The sequence below is a fragment of the Panthera pardus genome, unplaced genomic scaffold, assembly GCF_024362965.1.
Source record: "Panthera pardus isolate Hobbes unplaced genomic scaffold, ASM2436296v1 HiC_scaffold_11, whole genome shotgun sequence".
Taxonomy (NCBI): Eukaryota; Metazoa; Chordata; class Mammalia; order Carnivora; family Felidae; genus Panthera; species Panthera pardus.
Genome location: NW_026526666.1, coordinates 9437189 through 9461555, shown reverse-complemented (window position 1 = coordinate 9461555; position 24367 = coordinate 9437189). Strand labels below are relative to the sequence as shown.

The window sequence follows — 24367 nt, the reverse complement described above, 5'->3', positions numbered from 1 at the left end:
GTGGAAACCATTAAATAATTAAACACATATCTGCTTTAAGAAAATATATGAAATTGAGAATACAATGCTGACAAAATTATGAAATAAATATTTAAGAGTGATAATTTTATAAAACATTTTTATAGTATTTCTTGTTAAACAATGATGACTTCTGTACCTATGTTCTTTGTGTTCCAATAGCTGACAGTCTCTACATGTCAATCTATCACATGTTTCACAGAAAAGTTTCAACTGTTCTTGTTTATGTACAGGGCAGAAAACAGGGCGCTGACCAGATGCTCCAACAGACTCTGTAGTAAAATAAAACATATATTTTTAAACTAAACAAAAATTGTATCTCACGTTCTAAATTCTTATTAATATTTATGTCCAAAGCATATAAAGAATAAGTAGAAATGCTATGAGGTAAAAGAGGAAGATTAATGGTAGCTCAATCATTAAAACTGCTTCTATTCTTACCTGAGACATCTTCTTTCTTCCTGATCAAGTGATCTTTAGTGAATTTTACTCTCTGATGTGCTTCAATACATGTCTTACACAGCCACTCTCCACATTCTACACAAAAGCCAACTGCACTTGCATTGTCTTCACAACTAGTACATACCTAAAAGTGGAAATAAATACTGATCTACATCAAATTTACAAGATATAAATCCACAAAATAAAAACTGTGACCTGCTCTCAAATACACTAAATATTTTGTTATCCATTTATCTCCAATAAAATCCTTTTCCTTCCATATCAAACATTCACGTGAGTAAATTTAAGTCTCAGAACACAAAAAATATATATAAGTAAAGACTTTTCATCTCATTTAATTAGGTAGAAGGGTACAGAACAGAATAAGGATCATTTATTTAACTATAGCTGAAGTACCCTAAATCACATAACTATCCGAACATATGTTTCTCATAATTTACATTTCAGTATCAAGGTAAGAATATAAAGAAATATTAAGAAGCATACCTGTTCTGATTTCTCATCAGAACTGCTAGGAGCTTCAGATGTATCTTTCACAAAATAATTATCCACAAGGTCTATCTGTCTGCATTCTTGGCGGCATACTGGGCACCGTATTACACCAACTACAACACAAGACAACAACATTAGAAAATATTCTTCAGGAAAAAATAAAGAAATTGTGCATGATGCCCATATGAAAAGCATTCACGTATGTCACAGACAAGACCAAAGAAATGAACATTAAGAGCTGAGTAAAATAATCTACTGAGTTATTCCATTGGGGGAAAATGACATACTATTTAGGATGAGAAAACAAACATTAATATACAAAAAAAAAAAAATCTAAAAGTGCTTTATTATAATATGTGTTGGCCGAATAATGGCTCCCAAAGATATCCAGATCTTAATCCTTGGAATATGTCCTATCACTTTATACAGCAAAGGCGACTTTGTAGATATGATTAAATTAAGACTCTTGAGATGGGAATATGCTGTCCCAGAGTATTGATGGACTCTAAATGTGATCTTATAAAAAGGAGACAGGGGCACCTGAGTGGCTCAGTCAGTTGAGTGTCTGACTTCGGCTCAGGTCATGATCTCACAGTTCATGAGTTCGAATCTCACTTCAGGCTCTGTGCTAACAGCTCAGAGTCTGGAACCTGCTATGGATTTTGTGTCTCCCTCTCTCTTTTTTTCCTTCTCCTTGCGCGTGCTCTTCTCTCTCTCTCTCTCTCTCTCTCTCTCTCTCTCTCTCACACACACACACACACACACACACACACACACACACACACAAATGAATAAAAAAAATAATAAGATTAGAGTACAGACAAGTGGAAGGTAGCTAGTAATAGAAGCAGAGAACGGGAGTAATGTGCTTTAGGGATGAAGCAATAAGTCAAGAAATACAAGTGGCCACTGTAAGTGGAAAAAGGCAAAGAAATGAATTTTCTCCTCCTCAGAGACTCTGCAAGGAACCAGACCTGATGATACTTTGACTCCAGCAGATATTTTGACTGTAGCCCAGTAAAACTGATTTCAAACTTTAACCTCCAAAATAGTAAGAAATTAAAACGTGTGTTATTTTAAGTCACCAAGTTTATGGCAATTTTGTTACAGCAGCAACAGAAATACACGATCCATCATCTTATAAATTCTGCTTGGTTCAGAACTACTTGAATTCATTCACTTTCATGTGGAAAGAAAGATCACATGTGCCGTGCCAGTGTTCCAGCATCTATCAGAAAAAATAAACCTGCTCGGTTAACACATGGAAATTAAAGTTAAAAACTAAAAAATAGCAACACAGTCAACACAACAAACTAATTATGTATCAGCCATAAAACTGAGGATACAGCATCAACAACACAATCCTCACTTTCAAGAAAGGGTGCAAGACTAGTATGTAATTTTTATAGCTTATAGCACACACAACTATAGGAAGCACCACACACAGACTAGGATGTAAACAAGAGTCCCCAAGAGTTGGGAGGACACAAATTACAGAACCTTATATTGTAGTTCTAATGGAAAACAGAAACAAATATAGTGTCATTCTAAAAGTAGGAGTATCAGTCTACCAGTAGACATATACACTGTTTAAACAAATTCAGTTATAGATTTGAAACCAAAACATAGTTCATGTAACACACAGTGCATACAAAGGTCCTGCTCAGAGGAAATACATAAAAACAATTTTTCAAATCCAAGAAAGAAACAGCATGGTGAAAAGAAAGGGGGAGAAAGGATATACATATTTCCACATTTAAGACAGCATAAATTACAAACCTGTCAAGAAACAGAGTATATAACAAAACTACAAAGGAGATAAGTACAAGTAACTGTAGGGGCAAAAATATGTGAGCAACTAACTTACAATAAATTAAGTTTTCACTTTAGAGGTTACACTTATACATGGTCTTGAAAAATTCATTCTGTTACTAGTGTGCAGGAAGGACAGTTTACTTTGCTGACCCTGGTTCCTCGAATCCTGTACATTCCTAAGGAAAGCCTATCTCTAATACTGGCCCTCAAATGGCTCCTGTGAGATGACCTCTAACTCTTGGAATATTCTGCCTGATAAGACTGTTTTTGTATGCCTGAGGCCGTATTCAGTATGACCTCAGAGGGTGACAAGAGTCTCAGTAGGTAATGTGGATTCCATGGAGGATCCACCCCTTTGTGACAATGCCCCAATAAAAACTCTAGACATGGGGGCTCAGGTAAGCTTTCCAGATTGGCAATATTCCTGCATATTGTCACACATAGTTACTCTAAAACTAAGCTTCTCCCACACAACTCCACTGAAAGGAGAGATGTGTAAGCTTGTACCTATTTTCTCCTGAACTTCACACCATGCACCTTTACTAAATTTAATCTATTTCCTCTTTCCCTGTAATAAAATGCAACCATGAAAATAACACTTTTTCTGAATCCTGTGAGTCCTTCCAGTAAACCATGAGGTCTGAGGGTGACCTCAAACTCAACTAGGAAAGGAAGAAACAGTATGCAAACTAAGAACAGCAAGAGCAAAGTTCACAAATGGCGGTGGTGGGGGGAGACTTTAAAAGAAAAAGGTCCACATATACATATAGTTGAAGGATACAAATGATGAAGAGACATTCTGTTCTGAGCAAGAAAAACTCATTATTAAAGTATCTCTTATACCTGTGTATATGAATACTTTGTCCGAAGTCTGTTTTTTTTGAACTCACTAAAATAATTATCAGATTCTTAAAAGTTTTACTTTAATCTGGCAAGCTAACATCACAGTTTATGACAACAAAAATTCATCTATTTCTCATCCCAAGCCTCCATTAAAATAATATGAAAGAATGTGGAAGATAAAAACAATATACAGGGGCATTTGGGTGGCTCAGTCAGTTAAGCATCTGACTCTTGATTTTGGCTTAAGTCATGAACCCAGGGTTGTGGGATAGAGCCCTGCTTTGGGCTCCATGCTGACTGTGGAGTCTGCTGAAGATTCTCTCTCTCCTTCCCTCCTTCTGCCCCTCTCCCCCACTCATTCTCTCTCTCCCTAAAATGAAAAACATAGGGGCGCCTGGGTGGCTCAGTAGGTTAAGTGTCCAACTTCAGCTCATGATCTCCACAGTTCGTGGGTTCAAGCCCCAGATCAGGGTCTGTGCTGACAGCTCAGAGTCTGTAGCTACTTCGGACTCTGTGTCCCTCTCTCTCTCTGCCCCTCCCCTGCTCATGCTCCGTATTTCTCTCTCTCAAAAAATAAACATTAAAAAAATTTTTTAATAAAAAAATATATATATCCAAAAAGATTAAGTAAGGGGATAGAAGTAGCAAAGCACACAAATCAATACACATGCAATTTCAAGAAATGTAGAAGCCAAAGGATATGAACACTGCAGAGGAAACCCAACCAAGAGTACACAAGGAGTGGAGAGATCAATCTCAGAAAGACTCTTATTTGCCATAAAGATTTTCAGACAAGCTTAGAATTAAGAAATTTGAGGCATGAAAGAAGTTCCAATGAGAGAGAAGGGAGTAAATTCAAGTCTGCAGACATCAGCAAACCCCATTCCTAGGCTGACTACTTACACCTGACCGATTACCCAGCAGCCAAGGTGTCTGTCTTACCACCAACACAAGAGTTGAAGGTTCTCCAGGAATCTTTCTGCTATCTGTTTTTTTATTTATTCAATAAACTTTAAAAGTGTATGAATGTTTACTTTGAACATGAGAGCCATTTTCCATTTGAGTTTATAAGTATGCCCTTGTATAGTATAGATCAGATGAGTGTGCTTGTTCCTAACTCAATCACTGAGTGCTGTCATGCCGAGTTTAGGTCATTATACAAAACTAAAACCCAAAAGCCAAAGCCAAAGTTGCTGACCACTTTTCTGCACAATATCCCTAGACCTGATTTCATGACTCCAAAGTTCAAGTTCTGAGAGGCTCATTCAGGCCTATTAGATTATTTTTAAATGCCAATTTATTACAATGTGTAATTATGGGGAAGACAGAGGAGGATTCTTTTTAAAAGGCCAAACTACACAAGCCTACAAACTAGTTTATCTCCACAGTATTAGGTGGAATTTAGTTTTAATAAGTTGTTGTGGACTTCCATCCAAGATGGATGACTAGGCAGATATGGAAACACCACCTGAAATGGTTAAACACAGAAATAGCTAAAATATAACAAACTAAAATGTACTTTGAAAAATGTATAACGGAGTCCACAACCTAAAGGGCAAAACTTTGAAGTGCCAGAAACGAAAGGGAACTCAAAGCTCAAGTGGTCAGGCATCAACAGATGCAAGTGGGACACAGGGGTTACAAGTACTACTACTTTCAACAGGAAGTAAGACAAAGATTAAGGGGTGAACCTGAACTCCTTCAAGAAAGCCATGGGGCAGGCTTTGAGTGCCCTCACCCTAAAATCTTTCCCAGCTCTGGAGTCACCCACAAGAAGTCAGAATACCAAATAAGCTTTATACATAGATACATAAGCAAAGTTTGTGCTATCTGCACAGTACACAGAAAGGCCAAGTCAAGAAACTAGTAAACTCATCGAGATTAAAGGAAAGGCACACTCAGAGCTTCCTCAGAGGGAAGTGTGGCACCCCTTCCCGCATACCTGGTCCTACACATCTCCTCCTTCTGGCCATTCCTGTGTTATAACATTTTATCCTAAACTGGAAATCTGTCTAGTGCTGGATGACTATGGGGAAGTTCATGATGTAACCTCCAGCCCTGCTTCATGTCTTGGCCCCAGTTTTCCTGGGACTTCAGAAACATTGAGTGGAAGGGGCAACTGGGTGGCTCAGTTGGTTAAGCGTCTGACTCTTGATCTCACTCAGGTCATGATCTTGCAGTTCCTGAGTTTGGGCCTCGGATTCTGTCTGTCTGTCTGTCTCTCTCTCCTCGGATTCTCTCTCTCTCTCTCTCAATCTCTCAAAATAAATAAATGAACCAAGAAAGAAAAGGGAAGGGAAGGGAAGGGAAGGGAAGGGAAGGGAAGGGAAGGGAAGGGAAGGGAAGGGAAGGGAAGGGAAAGGAAAAGAGAAAAGAGAAAAGAGAGGAAAGGAAAGGAAAGGAAAGGAAAGGAAAGGAAAGGAAAGGAAAGGAAAGGAAAGGAAAGGAAACAAACACTGAATGGTAAATCCACCATGAGTAAGAAGGAGCCCAAGGAATTCAGTCCAACATACTGGTCATTCTCCTCAGGGCTGAAGCCAACATTTCTCTTCTGTTCTCTACCCTAAGTTCAAGTTCTTATTTAGAACCTCTTCTTGGGGTGCCTGGGTGCGTCGGTTAAGCGTCCAACTTCAGCTCAGGTCATGATCTCACAGTTCCTGAGTTTGAGCCCCGCATCAGGCTCTGTGCTGACAGTTCAGAGCCTGGAGCCTGTTTCAGATTCTGTGTCCCCCCTCTCTCTCTGCCCCTTCCCTGCTTGCACTCTGTCTCTCTCTCTCAAAAATAAACATTAAAAAAATTAAAAAAAAAAAAAAAGAACCTCTTCTTTAATCAACTCTAAACAAAATGTACATAAAACAGAAGTTATTATCTTTGCCTTGTATCTACTTCTCTTCCTGGGATTCCTAGTTAGGTGAATTCACATATTCACTGAACAACAACAACAAAATGAAGCTTCTCTGAAACCCTGCAAACACACAAAACTATCTCATTAGAACACCTCCCAACCCAAGGCACAAGTGGGACAGGACACCAAGTGAAGGTAGGCTCATACATAAAATTACAATGCGTGAAGAAACTATTACTCCAATACTATTACTCCAATACTATTAGAGTGAGTCAACCAACACAATAAAGCAATAAATAACAACCTAACTCATAAAAAATAAAACAATCTGAAAAAGACTTCAAAAATATGTGTAAAATACTTCGATAAAGGGTCAAACAGAATCTATGAAAATAGAGCTAAAAAGGAATCAAAGAGAAATAAAATACACTCATTGAATAAACTCAAAACACAAGTTAAATAGTAAGCAAGAGAGAATGGAAAAGAAAATCAAGTAGAAGACAGATATGAAAAAAAATCACACAGAATTCAGCACAGAGCTAAAGAGAAAAGAAACTACAGAAGAGAGTAAATTGAGAAAACTAAAGAACTGAATGAGAAACTCCAGTATGTGTTGAAGTTCCAGAAGTTCATGAAGGAAATGAGGTACAGATGCTATTTAAAAGAAGATAATGGCTGAGAATTTCAGAACTGAAGAAATGACCCCTCATACCACAATACAAGTCCTGAACAGGATAAATAAAAATAAATCCACACCTAAACATTGCAAAGATGGAGGAAAAACTCTTAATAATTGCTAATATTACAAGACAATCAGACCAACAGCAGACCTAATTAGTAAAAAACAATACAAAAAGATAACAGGAATAGTATCTTAAAAGCTTTTAGAGAAAATAAATCAACTTAACAATCTATATGCTGGTAACTATTCAAGAGTAAAAGCAAATTAAATTTTCAGACATATAACAATACTGCTCATTGCTACAAGAATAAAGCATTAAATTCAACTATATAAAACCACCAATTTTAGACCACTTATGACCTGCAAATATGGTAATTTTATACAGTTTAACCTACTACCGGCTTTAAGAACATGGAAAAATACTTAGGGGTGCCTGGCTGGCTCAGTCACTAGAGCATGCAACTCCTGATCTTGGGGTTTGAGGCCCACATCGGACATAGAGCTTACTTTGAAGAGGGAAGAAAAAAAAAAAAAAAGACCATGGAAAACTATTTAGAAGTGAGATGCAAAAAATAATTAGCAAAATCATTAATACACATTTTGATATCTAAATATGCATGAGTTAAAAGTAAATATGTACAGGTGTAAATATTAATTTAGGGAGATAAAAAACATAAAATTAAAACACTGAGCTACAATAATATATTCTATTATAATCAAATGACAGTTTGACAAATCATTCTATATACACTATGAAGACAAAACTGAGTGATAAAATGTCAATTAAAAAATAAAGTAAAATCTTGCCTTAACAAAAATAAATGAGGGCATCAAAATTCAAATGTATAAAATACAGTCCAGTTGTTGAAAACAGATATGACTGTGTACACTTTCTTAGCCAGCCAATAACAAGTGTCTGAAGTGAAGACTGCAGTTTGGTACCATGTTCAAGTGTTAGTAAAGACCTTTTTAAAGGTTTAAATGTTTAAAGACATTTTTTTTTAAAACAACTGTTCTAAAATATCAGCAGGAATTCTAAGTACCTCTATTGGCTGCCACCATTTTTTCAGTTTGATTCACAAAAACTGACTGATTCACAAAAAAAAGACTACTGGGGAAATAGGGACTCTTTGCTACCACATATCCCCTGTCTTATGTTTCCCAGACCAACTGTGCTCTACCCTGTACTTCTGCCCTCACCCCAGCAAGAATTTTAATCTGACCGTTTGAGAATGAAGGTTGTGCTGAGGACAGAAAACAAGCATAATCAAATTATATCTAAATTTGCATTAATACAAAGTTTTACTGTAAGACCAGTTGGTATTTAGTGTGAAATTCTTATATATTAGTTCGGTGAATGCTCATAACACTTCTGTAAAATAGGATCAATTATTATCCCCACTTCAAAGGTGAGGAAATTGAGCTTCAGAGAAATCAGGTAATGCTCTCAAGGTCACAGGACAATGTAAATGGCAGAGGTAGGTAAGATCTGAAACCCCAACATATGAATCTATAAGCCATGCCCTTAAAACCTATGTTAAAGAAGCTCTCTAACTAAAAGGCTGATCATTAGTAATAAAATAATTAAGGCTAAACTAAGGCAGTCATAATAGAACTATAGAGGATAAATTAGAGGCAGTATCAATTGCCTAATGAATGTCTGCATGATGAAGAGGTAGTAGTCACAGCAAAGGAAAAATTAGAAATTCTAGATGATTCACAAGCTTCTAGCATGGGTAATTCATGGATAATTACACAATTACTCAAAATGAGGGAAAAGTAATTTTAGCCAGAATGCAATGAATAAGTTTAGGATAGACTGTGTTTAACTAGCACAGTTCTGTAGTTGAAGCATGTAGAAAGAACTATCAGCATACAACTAGGTAAAATCTGAAGCACAGTTATGATTACCAAGGGAGAACAGGATCAAAAGAGTACAGTACCCTTCAATACACCAATATTTATGGTCAAGTATGAGAAAAGGAGTTCACAGATTTAGGACACAGATTTCAACATTTACAACTGCAAATCCCAAGAAGCACATTTTACATTAAAGGCTAGTAAGGGGCACCTGGCTGGCTTAGTCAGCAGAGCAGAAGACTCTTGATTTCAGGGTTGTGAGTTCAAGGCCCACGTTGAGTGTAGAGATTACTTAAAAATAAAATTGGGGGGCACCGGGTGACTCAGTCAGTTAAGCATCAGACTCTTGGTTTAGGTTCAAGTCATGATCTCACAGTTTGTGGGTTCGAGCTCCGTGTTAGCAGAGAGCCTCCTTGGGATTCTCTCTCTCTGCCCCTTCCCTTGCTCACTTTCTCTCTCTCAAAAGAAATAAACATTTTTAAAAATTTTTAATAAAATAAAATCCTAAAAAAAGGAAGCCAGTACAAATCACACAAGTATAACTGAAATAAATGAAATCAAACATGAGTCAACTACTTTTTCTTTTTTTTTTTTGGGGGGGGGGGGGTGGGTCAATTACTTTTTCTATTAACCACTCATGATTAACTTATCACTGTACTAATTTACTTTTGAAATTATATTCTATCTCTGAATGTCAGTTAACTCCTAACATGACCAAACACTTTTTTTTTTTAATGTAAGTCCCACACCTAATGTGGGGCTTAAACTCACTACCTCGAGATCAAGAGTTGTATGCTCTACCTGCTAAGCCAGTCAGGCACCCAAGCCAATACTCTTTTTATTCACCCCTAGCTTCTCCTTCCCATACCCACGAGTGGTTAGTCCAAACCTTTAATCATCAACTCCCCTCTCCTTTCCCTTAGAAAATAATTATGAATAAAAAACACAGATATATTTTCAGGTGAAGAAGGGAGAAGAGAATTTGCACCTACGGCCTCTAATTACATAAGTGGGAGGCCAGATCAAGTGATGAGAGCGAGTGTTGTGAGCTGAGTGCTGAAAGAATAATCCAGGGAACAGGAAAAACAGGCTAGAAAGAATATTATCAGGTAACATCAAGAGTTTCAAGTTTGAAAGGTATAACCATTCCTAAGGCTAATTCCTCTTTCCATCTTAAACCTATCTCCTGTTCAGCTCCATTCCTTCCCTGTACACAATAATTGGAGCCTAGGAAGTACTACATATTTGCTGAAAGGAAGGCAAAAAAATAATGACTAGATTCTGAAGAAACAGATCACTGATCTTTTCTACAAAATTTTAGCACAATGGAAATAGCAGAAAGATTTTATTATGAGTATAACGGAGTTGGAGATGTGGAATGTTGACTTTGTTGCCCATTCTTACAGAAAGTTGGCAATGAAGAGAAGGAAAGACAAGGATTTGCTGCTAAAAAGGCAGAAGAAAACTGCTTAATAAAGGGTGAAATTGGAGATATTATATAGAAAATAACAGAAATAATTCATTTATAAACAAATTGGTTTAACATATACAAAATAATACCATACAGTAATATGTATTTAAATTTTGCTGGTAAATATCCAGGCAATTTCCACAAGTCAATTTTACAACCAAATGTAAGACTGGCTTAAGCTGAAATCATGGGGATATATGGCTAGTATGTACACATACGATCATATAAGACTGGACACTGATTATCAAACATAATGGAATATAGGGCATCTGGGTGGCTCAGTCCGTTAAGTGTCTGACTCTTGATTTTGGCTCAGGTCATGACAGTTCATGAGTTGGAGACCCATGTCAGGCTCCTCACTGATAGTATGAAGCCTGCTTGGGATTCTCACTCTCCCTCTCTCTCTGTCCCTCTCCCATTCGCACAGGTGCACTCTCTCTCTCAAAATAAACAAAACTTAAAAAACATAATAGTACATTTAGGAAATGCATTAGGCATATATGTTATAAAGCTTCTTGGTATTATTTAAGCTTAATTCTTAAGTATATGAGTCTTTAAAATTCAAAAACCTTGTAGGGGCACCTGTGTGGCAAGTCGGTTAAGTGTCTGACTCTTGATTTCAGTTCAGGTCATTTTCTCAGGGTTTATGGGATCGAGCCCCATGTGGGAGCGATCCGCGCTGTCAGCGCCAAGCCTGCTTGGGATTCTCTTTTCCTCCTTCTCTTTCTGTCCCACCTTCACTCACGCTTGCTCTTTCACTCCCAAAACAAATAAATAATTTTTAAAACTTTGTCTTAAAAACCTTGTAGGAGCGCCTGGTTGGTTCAGTCAGTATAGTATGCAACTCTTGATCTTGGGGTCATGAATTTGAGCTCCATGTTGCATGTGGAACCTACTTGAAAGTAAAGTAAAATAAAATATATCTATTTTTTAAATCCAAAAACCTTGTATAATCAGAAAATTATGAGTAATTTCATTAACAAATATATCAATGTAATTACAATACTCAGCATTATCTGAAATAAAATACCAAAGTTTTTATTTTATTTAAGTATCTTCAAAATTAACAGAAACTTATGTAAAAATAACATTTTTTAACTGGTGAATGGGCAAGTTATAGTCTGCTAGCTATTAGAAAAGGGCAATATGAAATAACAAGACAGTTTAGCCAGTAACTTATTAAGAATGAATTTTAGGGGTGCCTAGGTGGCACAGTTGGGTTAAGCATCCAACTTTTGATCTTGGTTCAGGTCATGATCTCACAGCTTGTGAGTTCAACCCCAATGTCAGGTTTTGTGCTGATAGCGCAGATCCAGCTTGGGATTCTATCTCTCCTTCTCTCTGCCACTCCCCTGTTTGTGTGCGTACGCTCTCTCTCTCTCAAAATAAATAAACTTTAAAAAAAAAAATGAATTTTATACTTAAAAACTTTTTTTTAACGTCTATTTATTTTTCAGAGGGAGAGAAAGACAGAGCATGAGCCAAAAAGGGGCAGAGAGAGAGGGAGACACAGAATCTGAAACAGGCTCCAGGCTCTGAGCTGTCACCACAGAGCCTGACGCAGGGCTCACACCCACAAACCATGAGATCATGACGCGGGCGAAGTCCAGGGCTTAATCAACTGAGCCACCCAGGCGCCTCGAGAATTTTATACTTTTAAATAAGAAGAATGAAAGAAAGTAAAAACTACAGAGATAGTATTTGGACACAAAACCTAAAGTGTTTACTATCTAGTTCATTATACAAAAAGTACTGAATATCTAGCTTAAGTGACTGAATTTTCACTAAGCCAGGTAGAAACAATGCCATATAACAGAAAATTCAAGATAGGTCTTCAGTTGAAGTACTCAAATTCAAATCTACAAAAATTGAGTCTCCTTAGTGGGTATACTTCACAGAAGAAAAAGTTTCAGTCTATGTCTGCACACATATACTTGTGTGAATAAACCTGCATGCAACTAGCTATTTATTGCCCTCTTTGTATTGGGGGAAGGAGGCAGGAAACCAAAAAGACCTAACAAAGCCTCAAGCCATGACCATGAAGACCCAGGATTTGATGGCTGCCTGGGTACACTGTATCTGTTTATTCACTGCTTCCTTTAGTAGACCACCTGAATTTTGCAGAGAGGCTCAATCAATCACTGGATCATGAAAGGGACAACTCCTATACCAGCTGTACAAGCTAATAAGCAGGTAAAGAGTAAGGCTATGATATTTTCGGAATAAGGTATTTAATTTGAAAATGCATTCAGTAAAGGGCAGCTGAAACAAAGTTTATCATGTCTTTCATGGTCTACTGCTTCACACTCACCAATAACCACACCACCACCAAGTATGACCCTGTAAATGAAGCCATCCTCATGAATAGGCAAAGAACAAGTATATCCCATTCAAGGAGGTTCAGTAACTTGAGGGAGACCAAAGTGAACAATCAGAAACAGCTGGCTGGCTCCTACTGAGGCAGAACTAATGGAAGGAACAAGAGAGAACTTGAGTTTAAAAAAAAAAAAAAAAAAAGGTACTGAGAACTTTCACAAAAATGGAATTAGAATACACATAACAAAAGCAAAATTGATTAAATTAAATTAAATAAGTATGATTTCGGGGACACCTGGGTGGCTCAGTTGATTAAGCATCCGACTTTGGCTAAGGCCATGATCTCACAGCTAGTGAGTTCAAGCCCCGCGTCAGGCTCCGTGCTGACAGCCTAGAGCCTGGAGCCTGCTTCCAATTCTGTGTCTCGCTCTCTCTCTGCCCCTCTCCCACTCATGCTCTATCTCTTTCTCTCAAAAATAAATAAACGTTAAAAAAAATTTTTTTTTTAATTTAAAGAACTTTCAACAATAGCCAAATTATGGAAAGAGCCTCCATCAACTGACAAATGGATAAAGAAGATGTGGTTTATATATACAATGGAATACTACTTGGCAGTGAGAAAGAATGAAATCTGGCCATCTGTAGCAACGTGGATGGAACTGGAGAGTGTTATGCTAAGTGAAATAAGTCAGGCAGAGAAAGACAGATACCATGTTTTCACTCATATGTGGATCCTGAGAAACTCAACAGAAGACCAGAGGGGAGGAGAAGGGGGGAAAAAAAAGTTAGAGAGGGAAGGAAGCAAACCATAAGAGACTCTTAAATACTGAGAATAAACTGAGGGTTGATGGGGGGGGTGGGGAGGAAGGGAAAGTGGGTGATCCGCATTGAGGGGGGCACCTGTTGGGATGAGCCCTGGGTGTTGTATGGAAACCAGTTTAACAATAAATTTCATATATTAAAAAAATAAAAATAAAAAAGCAAGTAAATAAGTAAATAAATAAATTTAAATAAGTATGATTTCAAAGTTAAAAAAAAAAAAATAGAAGACCTGAAAAAAAGAATGGAAACTCCTAAGAAGCAAATTGATAGTTTGAAAGATCACATTAAGAAACATACCCAAAAAGAGGGCACCTGGGTGGCTCAGTTGATTAAGCGCCCAACTCTTGGTTTCAGCTTAGGTCATAATTTCAGGGTTCATGGGATCAAACCCTACAACGGGGTCCGTGCTTACAGCCCGAAGTCTGCTTGGGATTCTCTGTCTCTCCCTCTCTCTCTGCCCCTCCCCAACTGGTGCTCTCTCTCTCAAAATAAATAAATAAACTTAAAAAAAAAAAAAAAAAAAGGAAGAAACATACCTAAAACAAAAGGAAGGTTGAAAGAGAAAAACAATAAACAAATATATACCAACAAACAGGTAATACAGTTAAACTACTGAAAATCAAAGACAAAATTTTGAAAGCATTAAGAAAAAATGACTAATGATGTACAAGGAAACAATAAGATTAACAGATGACTTAGCAGAAACAATAGATGCCAGGAAGCAGTGGGATGACATAATTCAAAGCAGTGAAAGAAAAAACCTTATCATCTAAAAATTCTACATTCATCAAAACTAACTGGCAAAAGTGGGAATGAAATAAGAAAACCACATATAAACATGGATTGAAGAAATTCACTGTAAATCCACGTACCTTACAAAAAAACTAAAGAAAGTTCCTCAGGCTAAAAGGGACATCAGACAGTAACTCAAATGTATATAAAGAAATAAAGACCACAAATAAGGTTAATTACACAAGTAAATGCATAACACAGTATAAACCTACTTTTTCTCTTTCCTTAACTAATTTAAAAGAAAACTGCACGAAACAACAGCATAAAGGAAGAGAGAGGAAACGGGAGTCATCCCGAAGCAAGGACATGACACGAAACCATAACCCAAAACCACAGAAATTAAAGTACCAGAAACAGTAAATATATGCAGATTAATATAAAACACTATTATTTTTCCTTTAGTCTAACTTCTTTGAAAATTTTAACAGTGTACCAACAGTAACCATAAACGTATTATTGGATTTATAACATATAGATGTAACACATATAACAGTAACACAAAGGAAGGAGAAGGGAAAGGAGTCATATCGGAGAAAGACTGTATTTTACTGAAATCAAGTTGGTGGTAATCTAGACAGTGATAAATTAAGACATATATTAGAACCCCAAGAGTAATCACTAAGAAATTATCTCTCAAGTTATAAAAAAAAATAAAAGAGAATGGTAGAAAAAAATCTAATACAAAAGGCAGCAAATAAGAACCAAGGAACAACAACAACAAAAATACAAGTTAGAAAGAAAATGGCAAAACAACACAAATCTGTTATCAACAATGATTGTGAATGATAATTAAACACCCCAAAACAAAGCAGACTGTCAGACTAGATATGATAAAAACAAGATCAAATATGTGCTATTTGTAACAGACATTTTGTAGGTCAAAGAAACAAATACAATGAAAGGAAAAAGATCAAACACAAATCATGGAAATAGTAATTACAAGATCTAGAGTAGCAATACCAATATGAGATAAAATAGTTTCAGAGAAAAAAGTTACTAGAGACAAAAGTGATTATTTCATAATGATAAAAATGTCAGTTCTCAAGATGTTATAACTATATGTGAACCTAAGATGACAGTTTCAAAATACATGAAGAAAAACCTGGTAAAACTGAAGGGAGACACAAAAATCACAAAGATGAACAAAAACTGGGGGGGAAAATACAGAGGTTCACTACCTGTGAGGCAGTATCAAGAGGCTTAAAACATGGGAGTCCCAGGGGAAAGAAGATAAAAAAGGATCAGAAAAATACTTTAAGAAATAAAATGGCCAATTTTTTCCAACTTTAACAAAAACATTATACAAAGATGTAAGAATCTCAATAATTCCTGAGGAAAAAAAAAAACTTCTATATAATAAAACCATGCCAAGCACCTTGTAAGATCGAAGTGCTAAAAATCACTAATAAAGAATGAATCTTGGCGGGGGTTGGGGGGGGATACATTACAAAGGAAGATAATAATGACAGGAGACCCCCTCATCAAAAACTATATAAACTATAAAAGTTGGGGGCACCTGGGTGGCTCAGTCAGTTAAGTGTTTGACTCGTGATTTCGGCTCAGATCAAGATCTCATGGTCATGAGATCAAGCCCCATGTCAGGGTGTGCACTGAGCGTGGAGCTTGCTTGGGATTCTCTCCGCACCCCCCTTTGCCCCTTCCCCCACTTGCATTCTCTCTCTCTAAAATAAAATAAATAGGGGCGCCTGGGTGGCTCAGTCAGTTAAGCGTCCGACTTCGGCTCAGGTCACGATCTCGCGGTCCGTGAGTTCGAGCCCCACATTGGGCTCTGTGGTGACAGCTCAGAGCCTGGAGCCTGTTTCAGATTCTGTGTCTCCCTCTCTCTCTGACCCTCTCCCGTTCAGGCTTTGTCTCTCTCTGTCTCAAAAATAAATACACATTTTAAAAAATTAAAATAAAATAAATAAAAAGTAAAACAAAACTGGAATAGAAAACATACTTTTGCTAAATCCACAGAATATAAAGAAAATTTAACCTTGTATTTAGTTACCAAAAGCAAACAAGAAAAAAACTTCCAATTCAAAAGATACTGGTCTTTACCGTCTGTATCTGAATTATGATCTAATAAAAATTTTTACAAAGTAAAAATAAATCAAAAGGTCACATACATACAACCTAAAAGAAAAATGGACTCCAGCTGGAAATCCAAACTATAATTACAAGCTATCTAGAAAAGAGTGCACAAAAACAGCTCATACTCAAAGATATTACATCTATCTTTCAGGCTAGAAATGACAGAATTCAGCTCCTTCCCTAAAAATTTTAAAAAGAATAAAACTAACCAAAATATGTATGAAAACAGAATTAAGCATATAAGATGAAATAAATATTACTGAAAACAAAATTTAAAAACTGAATTGAAATGATTTTTCTTTGAGGAAAATATAAACTTTCAAAAATCTAATGGAGAAGATATATACAGAAGAAAACAAATACAAAAGAATTATAAATAACATTACTAACTCTATGTCAGCAAATGCTACATATAACTCTAAGGCAAGTAATTCTGAAACCTAGACTAAATGGATAATTTCCTAGTACAATATGATTTATCAAAAGCAAACTAAGAAGTAAAAACTTGAGGAGACATATTAGCATTTAGAGATTGGAAAAAGCTGCGATTTTTATTTATATATTTTTTGAGAGAGAGAGCGCATGGGAGTGAGCAGGAAAGACAGGCAGGGTACAGGGCAGGGGAAGGGGGGTGGAGAGAGAGAGAGAGAGAGAGAGAGGAAGAAGGAGGGAGAGGGAGAGAGAAGGAGAATATTAATTAATTAATTAATTAATATCCCAAGCAGGCTACACGCTCAGTGCGGAGCCTGATGCAGTACTTGATCCCACAACCCTGGTATCATGACCTGAGCCAAAACTGAGCCACCCAGGCACCCAAAGCTGTGATTTTTAAAAATTCTAAATAATAAAGATAGTTTTCCAAAGGAATAATGTTTAAATAACAGACCAGCATTCCATTATTATTTAAGCTAATCTAAAAGTATAGTGAAAAAAAGGACAATCTCAATTTATTTTATAAAGGCTAACATTACTTTAATACTAAAACATGATAAAGACAAGGCAAAAGAAGAAAACTGCAAACCATTCTAACATTGATTCTATTTCTAAATAGAATAAGGGTGCCTCTCTCTCTCCTCTCCCTGTCCCCCCTCCCCACCTCTGGCCCTCTCCCAACTGTCTCTCTCAAAATAAATAAACTTAAAAAAATAATATTTCTAAATGAAATGTAAGTAATCATTAGTGCAATCTGTCAAAATGATATTAACTAACATTTACATTGGAAATTCAAGGATTATTCAACAGCAGAAATACTAACAAAAAACAACTAAAGGAGAGAACCATACAGATACATAAACAGATGGTAAAATGGCACATGATAAAATTCAGATATTAATAAAAACTCTAAGAAATAGAAATAACTTAAATATCAAAAGGATCATTTGACAAACAACCAAACAGCATTCAAAAACAGCAGCAAAATGTTAAAACTGTTCAAGTCAGAAACCACACATCATTTACCAAAGACACAATACAACAAAATAATTGATGGCACAGACTCTGGAACTAGATTAATTAGGTGTAAATTCCAAGCCCATCCCTTTCTCAGTTGTCTGACTTTGAGTTAGTTCCTTAACCTTAAGAGTCTTCTTAGTTTCCCATTTGTAAAATAGGGATAATAATAGTACCTATATCTAAAGGGGTGTTGATAGATTGTGCATGTTAACAAATGTAAAATCTGACACACAGTAAGTACTCAGAAAATGTCAGCTATTATTAGTTACAATTTGTCTCAAAGATTTTGGAGTACCACTGTGTAATGGAATTCTCTGCAAAAATGGAAATGTGCTGTATCTGCTGTCCAATGTAATAGCCAATACAACAGGTAGAAACTGAGCACCTGAAAAAGGGCTTATTGCAACCAACAAAGTGAATCGTTTAGGTTACTTTTAGTTAACCAAAATCTAAATACCCACTACAGAGGTGCCTGGGTGGCTCAGTTGGTTAAGTGTCCAACTCTTGATTTGGGCTCAGGTCATGATCTCACGGTTCGTGAGATGGAGCCCCACATCAGGCTCTGAGTCTGTTTGGGATTCTCTCTCCTTCTCTCTCGCGGCCCTTCCCTCCCCCCGCCCCATGAACTCTCTCAAAGTAAACAAAAATATAGTAATAAAAATAAAAAATAAAATTTAAATAGCCACAACTGACTAGTGGCAATGGTACAGTACATGCAGATCTAGAAAATGTAAAGTATCTTAGATGTTACCTATTTTTTTAAATAGTAAAATTAAAATGATAATTTGACAACAAAATGAATGTACTAAGAAAAAATTAACGGCTAACCAACTTTCACTAATGGTAAAATTAAAAGCAAATCCTCTCCTCAAAGCCCAAGTATAAGGGTGAACAAAATGGACGGACACACATACAAAAACCCATCTATTTCAGAGCACTGGGAAACAACCATTATCAGACCAAACAAGAAGTGCTTATTCTACAAAAACTGCTAGAATTTCAGGTAAAACTGTGGGAGACGCTGCCCTTCTTGCCTGAGAATGATCCCATGATCCCTACTCCCACCCCAACAGTCTAGCCTGCAAGATCAACAGATTTATTTGAGTGGGGCTGACCATAAAAACAGCAGCTTCAGTGCAATATGAGGCAGAATCAATTAAGGGAGGAGAGCAAATGTGAAAACAGAAGATTTGCCAGCTAAAATTAAAAATCTGTTAGGAAATAACAGCTTTGCTATATATACATATCAAGGTTAGAGTCACAGAGCAAACACCAGTCCAAACATAAAATTAATCCTTAAACAATACAGGTTTGAACTGTGCAGGTCCACTTATAGATTTTCTATATTACTGTACCTGTATTTTCTCTTATGACTCTAACATTTTCTTTTCTCTAGCTTACTTTATTGTAAGTTACAGTATATGATATACAAAATATGTGTTAATTAACTATGTTATTGGTAAGGTTTCCTGTCAACAGCAAGCTATTAGTAGTAAAGCTGGGCGGGAGGGGAGAGTCAAAAGTCATATAAGGATTTATTTTCAAGTGCTCCAGAGTCAGCACCCCTATCCCCCATGTTGTTCTAGGGTCTACTGTATACTTAATATGAGTCACAGATGGACTAAAACTCTCCATACATAACTGGCTAACTAAAAGGGAGATCCAAGAAATCCCAGCAAAAACTAAAGGCCTTGTGAAACTAAAAACTGGCCACAGTTTTGAAAATGTTTCCCAAACCAAAGAGATCAATCATTAGTGGGTGTACATCTAATAGGCTCAAGGTATTTGATAACTAAGGCCCAAAACCAATGCCCAAAGCACAGGCTGACCACCAAGCTATACAAATACAGGAGCAACCCCTAGAAAGCCAGACTAAATAATAAAAATTAAAAAAATGAAAAGAGGCATCAGCAGCTATACACTATACAGAAGACAGATTCCACACTTTACATCTAGGAAAGTTACTAAAAAATATCAACAACTCACAGAAAGATAAAGCAGAATCTGAGTGACTACAATATAGATATGTACATATATATTATCTGTGATGTCAAATTGAGAAAACATTCAAAGAAAAAGCAAAGGGTAACCTAACCTCAGGGGAAAAGAAAGAAAATCAGTCAACTGATCAAGTGAGCCCAGACACTGGAGTTAGTAGACAAAGATTCTGAAACAGCTATTATAAATATTCCCAAGAATGAAAGGAACCTTTCAAAGAATAAATAAAAATAAGATGACAGTGCCTCAACATGTAGGAAGTTGCAAGGGAAAACTAGAAACTATAATAACAACCCACGAAGATGAAAAATATAATACCCAAGATAAAAATTTCATTACATATCTGAGCTCAATAGCAAACTTGAGTGAACCTGTAGACAGATAAACGTATTCAGTCCAAAAAAGGAAAAAAGACCAAAGAAAATGGAACAGATCCTCAGAGATCAACAAGACAATGCCAAGACCCCAACATAAAATTTATAATGGGAGTCCAAGGAGATGGGAGTAAAAATAAAAAGTAGGAAAAACATTTGTAGAAATAATGGCTGAAAATATTCCAAACTTGATGAAATACGTTTATCTGCAGATTCAAAAAGGTGGAAGAACCCCAATTAGGATAAACAGAAAGTGAATCACCCCTAGATTATCTCAAACCCAACCTGCTGAAAGACAAACATTTTCAAATAAAATATTGAAAGGAGCAAGAGAAAAACAATTCATCACATATAAGGGAACATATATTGGTATTCCATTGTCATCTGACTTTTCATGAAAAACAATGGGAGGCCAGAAAGCAATGAGTTGACATATTTAAAGTATTGAAAGACTAAAACCAGAATTGAATAGCAAGCAAAATTACTCTTCAAAATGAAAGCAAAATAAAGCCATCCTCAGACAAATAAAAATTAAGAGAATGTCCTTAGCATAGCCACCACAAAAAATAATAAAGGAAGTATGTCAGGCTGAAAAGAATTGAAATGAGACCATAATTCAAATCCAGAGGAAGGAAATAAAAAGCACTAATAATAGTAAACATGGTGGAAGACATAAAAGTTTTTTTTTCCGCTTAATTTCTTTAATAGAAACATAAGACTGTTTAAAACAATAATCATAACTGTGCACTGATGGTTTTTTAAACATTTACATAGAATAGTATAACAGCAACAGTACAAAGGAAAGGAATGGATCTATAGTAAAGCAAAGTTTTTATATTTTAACAAAATTAATAAAGTAGTATTCTGAAGAGAGTTACAATAAAGACATATATTGTAATTGCTAGAGCAACAACTAAAACAAAAACAAAACCAAAGAAAAAAAATTTTTTACGTGTATTTACTTCAAGAGAGAAAAAACAAGCAGGGAAAGGTCAGAGAGAGAGAGAGAGAGAGACGAAGACACAGAATCTGAAGCAGGCGCTAGGCTCCAAGCTGTCAGCTCAAAGACCAACGCGGGGCTGGAACTCACCAACCATGAGATCATGACCTGAGCCAAAGCAGGACAGTTAACCAACTGAGCCACCCAGGCACCCCAGAGAAAATTTTAAAGTGCATTAAAAATAATGGTAAACAGGGCACCTGGGTGACTCAGCTGGTTGAGCAACCAGCTCTTGACTTCGGTTCAGGTCATGATCTCAAGGCTCATGAGTTCAATCCCTTCATCACACAGAGCCTGCTTGGGATTCTATCTCCGTTCTCTGTGCCCCTCCCTGACTTGCTCTCTATCCCCCTCTCTCAAAATAAACAAAACTTAAAATATACATATATATTGGTGACCAGGGGCATCTGGGTGGCTTGGTTGGTCGAACATGCAACCTTTTTTTTTTTTTTTTTTTTTTTGAGAGAGAGAGACAGAGAGAGAGAGAAGGGGGGTGCAAGTGAGCAAGGGACAGAGAGAAAGAGAATCCCAAGAGGGACAGAGAGAGAGAGAGAGAAGTGGGGTTCACCCGAAGCAAGGCTCATGTTCACCCGAAGCAGGACTTGAACTCACAAACCATGAGATCATGCCTTGAATTGAAGTCCGATGCTTTAACCAACTGAGCCACCCAGGCGCCCAAGTGTGCAACTCCTGATCTTGGCTCAGGTCATGGTCAGGCTCCAGGCAGACAGTGCAAAGCCTGCTTGGGATTCTCTCTGCCCTCTTTCTCTCTGCCCCTACCCCCACTCTCTCTCTCAAAATAAATAAACATTTTTAAAAATTTACTGGTGAACACAAAGTATGTAGTAAAGTAAAAAAAAAATTGATATAAGAAAACAGCAAAATGGCCAACTTAAATCCAATCATATCATTACTTACATTAAATATAAATGAGCTAAGCACTCCAAGCAGAGAGTGCCAGACTGGATAAAATAAAAAATCCAACTATTTGCTATTTAAATCCAACATTCGTAGATTCAAAGACATAATAAATAGGTTAAAGTGAAAGGAGGGAAAAAGACCTGGAAAGTAGTAATCTTAAGAGAGATAAAATGGCTATGTTAACATCAGGAAAAAAGACTCAGATGAGTAATATCATTAGACACAAAGGTAAAATTTTTATATGCTAAAGTGTCAGTATATCAGGAATATGTAACAATTATGAATGCATATGCACCTAACAAATGCACAAAGCAACAGGTAATAGAATGAATGAATGGACAATTCAACAACTTCACTCGGAGATTTCAATACTCATCTCTGTCATCAATATTCTCATCAGTACTCATCGCTCAAGAATTGATAATATTAGTAACTAACCAACATGATGTAACTGGCATATACAGAGCACTCCATAAAAAACGGTACAATATACATTCTATTCACACACGAATGGAACAACCTCAAGGACAGAACATTTATTAGTCCAGAGATGGGCACACCAAGATCCATGGGATAGATCAAGCCCAATCTGTTTCTGTATGGTCTTCAAGGTAAGAATTGGTTTGCATTTTTAAAGAGTTGTGAGAGGTTTTTTTCCTCCTGACACCAAATACCTGGTATCATTTCCAATATTACTTTTCTAATACCGACTGGATGTCCTACAATTCAACCTTGCAGAGTTAGCATTAGACTCCAAAAATTAAGGACTCAGTGTCACAAGACTGCCCCCAGATGTCATCACAAGTCCTAGGTTATCATCGGTACTTATGGCCAACTGCTGATAAATTCAGGTTTCCAAACTCCCTCTTCCAGGTTGAATTACTCATGAGAATGACTCCCAGAACTCAGGAAAAGTTTTTACTTACTATTACCAATTTATTATAAAGGATAGAACTCAGGGGGGGGCACCTGTTTGGCTCAGTCAGTCAGTACAGCATATGACTCTTGATTTCAGGTTTGTTTGTTTTTTTAACATTTATTTATTTTTGAGAGACAGAGAGAGGCAGAGTATGAGCAGGGGAGGGGCAGAGAGAGAGGGAGACACAGAATTTGAAGCAGGCTCCAGGCTCTGAGCACGCAGCACAGAGCCCGACGCAGGGCCCGAACTCACAAACCGCGAGATTATAACCCAAGCTGAAGTCGAATGCTCGACCAACTGAGCCACCAGGTGCCCCTGATTTCAGGGTTTTAAGTTCAAGTCCCATATTTGGTATAGAGATTACTTAAAATAAATAAATAAAATCTTTAAAAAAATAAAAAATAAAGGACAGAACTCAGGAACACTCAAATGGAAGAGTTACACAGGGCAAGGTATGGGGAAGCACAGAGCTTCCGTATCTTTTCCAGGAACCCTAGTTCCAACACCTGCTTCAACATGCTTTCAACATGTCTTCACCAACCCAAAGCACTCCAAACACCATTGTTTAGGGGTTTTTACAGATGTTCCATTGCACAGGCACACACTGGCCATTAGTGACATAACTCAATCTCTACCCCCTCTCCACTGCCCAGAGGTCCAGGAACTTTCAGCCCACCCTCTAATCACAAGGCCAGTTTCTCTTACCAAGCCCCTATCCTGAAGCCATCTAGAGGCCTACTAAGAGTCATCCCCCTAGCATAACGTCAGGTGTGGTTGAAAATGGCTTGTTATGAAAAACAAGATACCATCACCTCAATCACTCTGTGTCAGGAACCAAAGACAAAGACCAAATACATATTTCAAACTGTATGGGGGAAGGAAGGTGGGAGCCACAAAAGAGACTTTATATAGTCTGCAAAGCTTAAAATATATATTATTTGGCTTTTTAAAGAATTAGTTTACCAACAAATCTCAGTAACCTGAAAAGGCTTCAAATCATACACAGTATGTTCTCCTACCATCATTAAATTTAATTACGAAGTAAAAACAGAAAAAAATCTGGAAAGCCCCCAAATATGTGGAAATTTAAAAACAAATTTCTAAATAACCCATGAGTAAAAGGAGAAATCACAAAAGGAATTAGGAAATACTGAAGTGAGGGGGCGCCTGGCTGGTTCAGTTAGAAAATAT

The 24367-nt window shown here is 36.8% G+C and overlaps 1 protein-coding gene across 3 annotated transcripts in view; it reads right to left on the bottom strand.

Moving 5' to 3' along the window:
* Positions 1 to 24367, bottom strand: part of TRIM33 (tripartite motif containing 33) — a 131252-nt gene that overhangs the window by 71095 nt on the left and 35790 nt on the right. For all 3 annotated transcript variants that reach the window (XM_019457917.2, XM_019457919.2, XM_019457918.2), the window contains exons 2-4: positions 967 to 1085; positions 460 to 604; positions 158 to 290 (exon numbers count right to left, since the gene is read on the bottom strand). In XM_019457917.2, coding sequence (XP_019313462.1) covers positions 158 to 290; positions 460 to 604; positions 967 to 1085 — 397 coding nt within the window. The remainder of the gene's footprint in view (positions 1 to 157; positions 291 to 459; positions 605 to 966; positions 1086 to 24367) is intronic.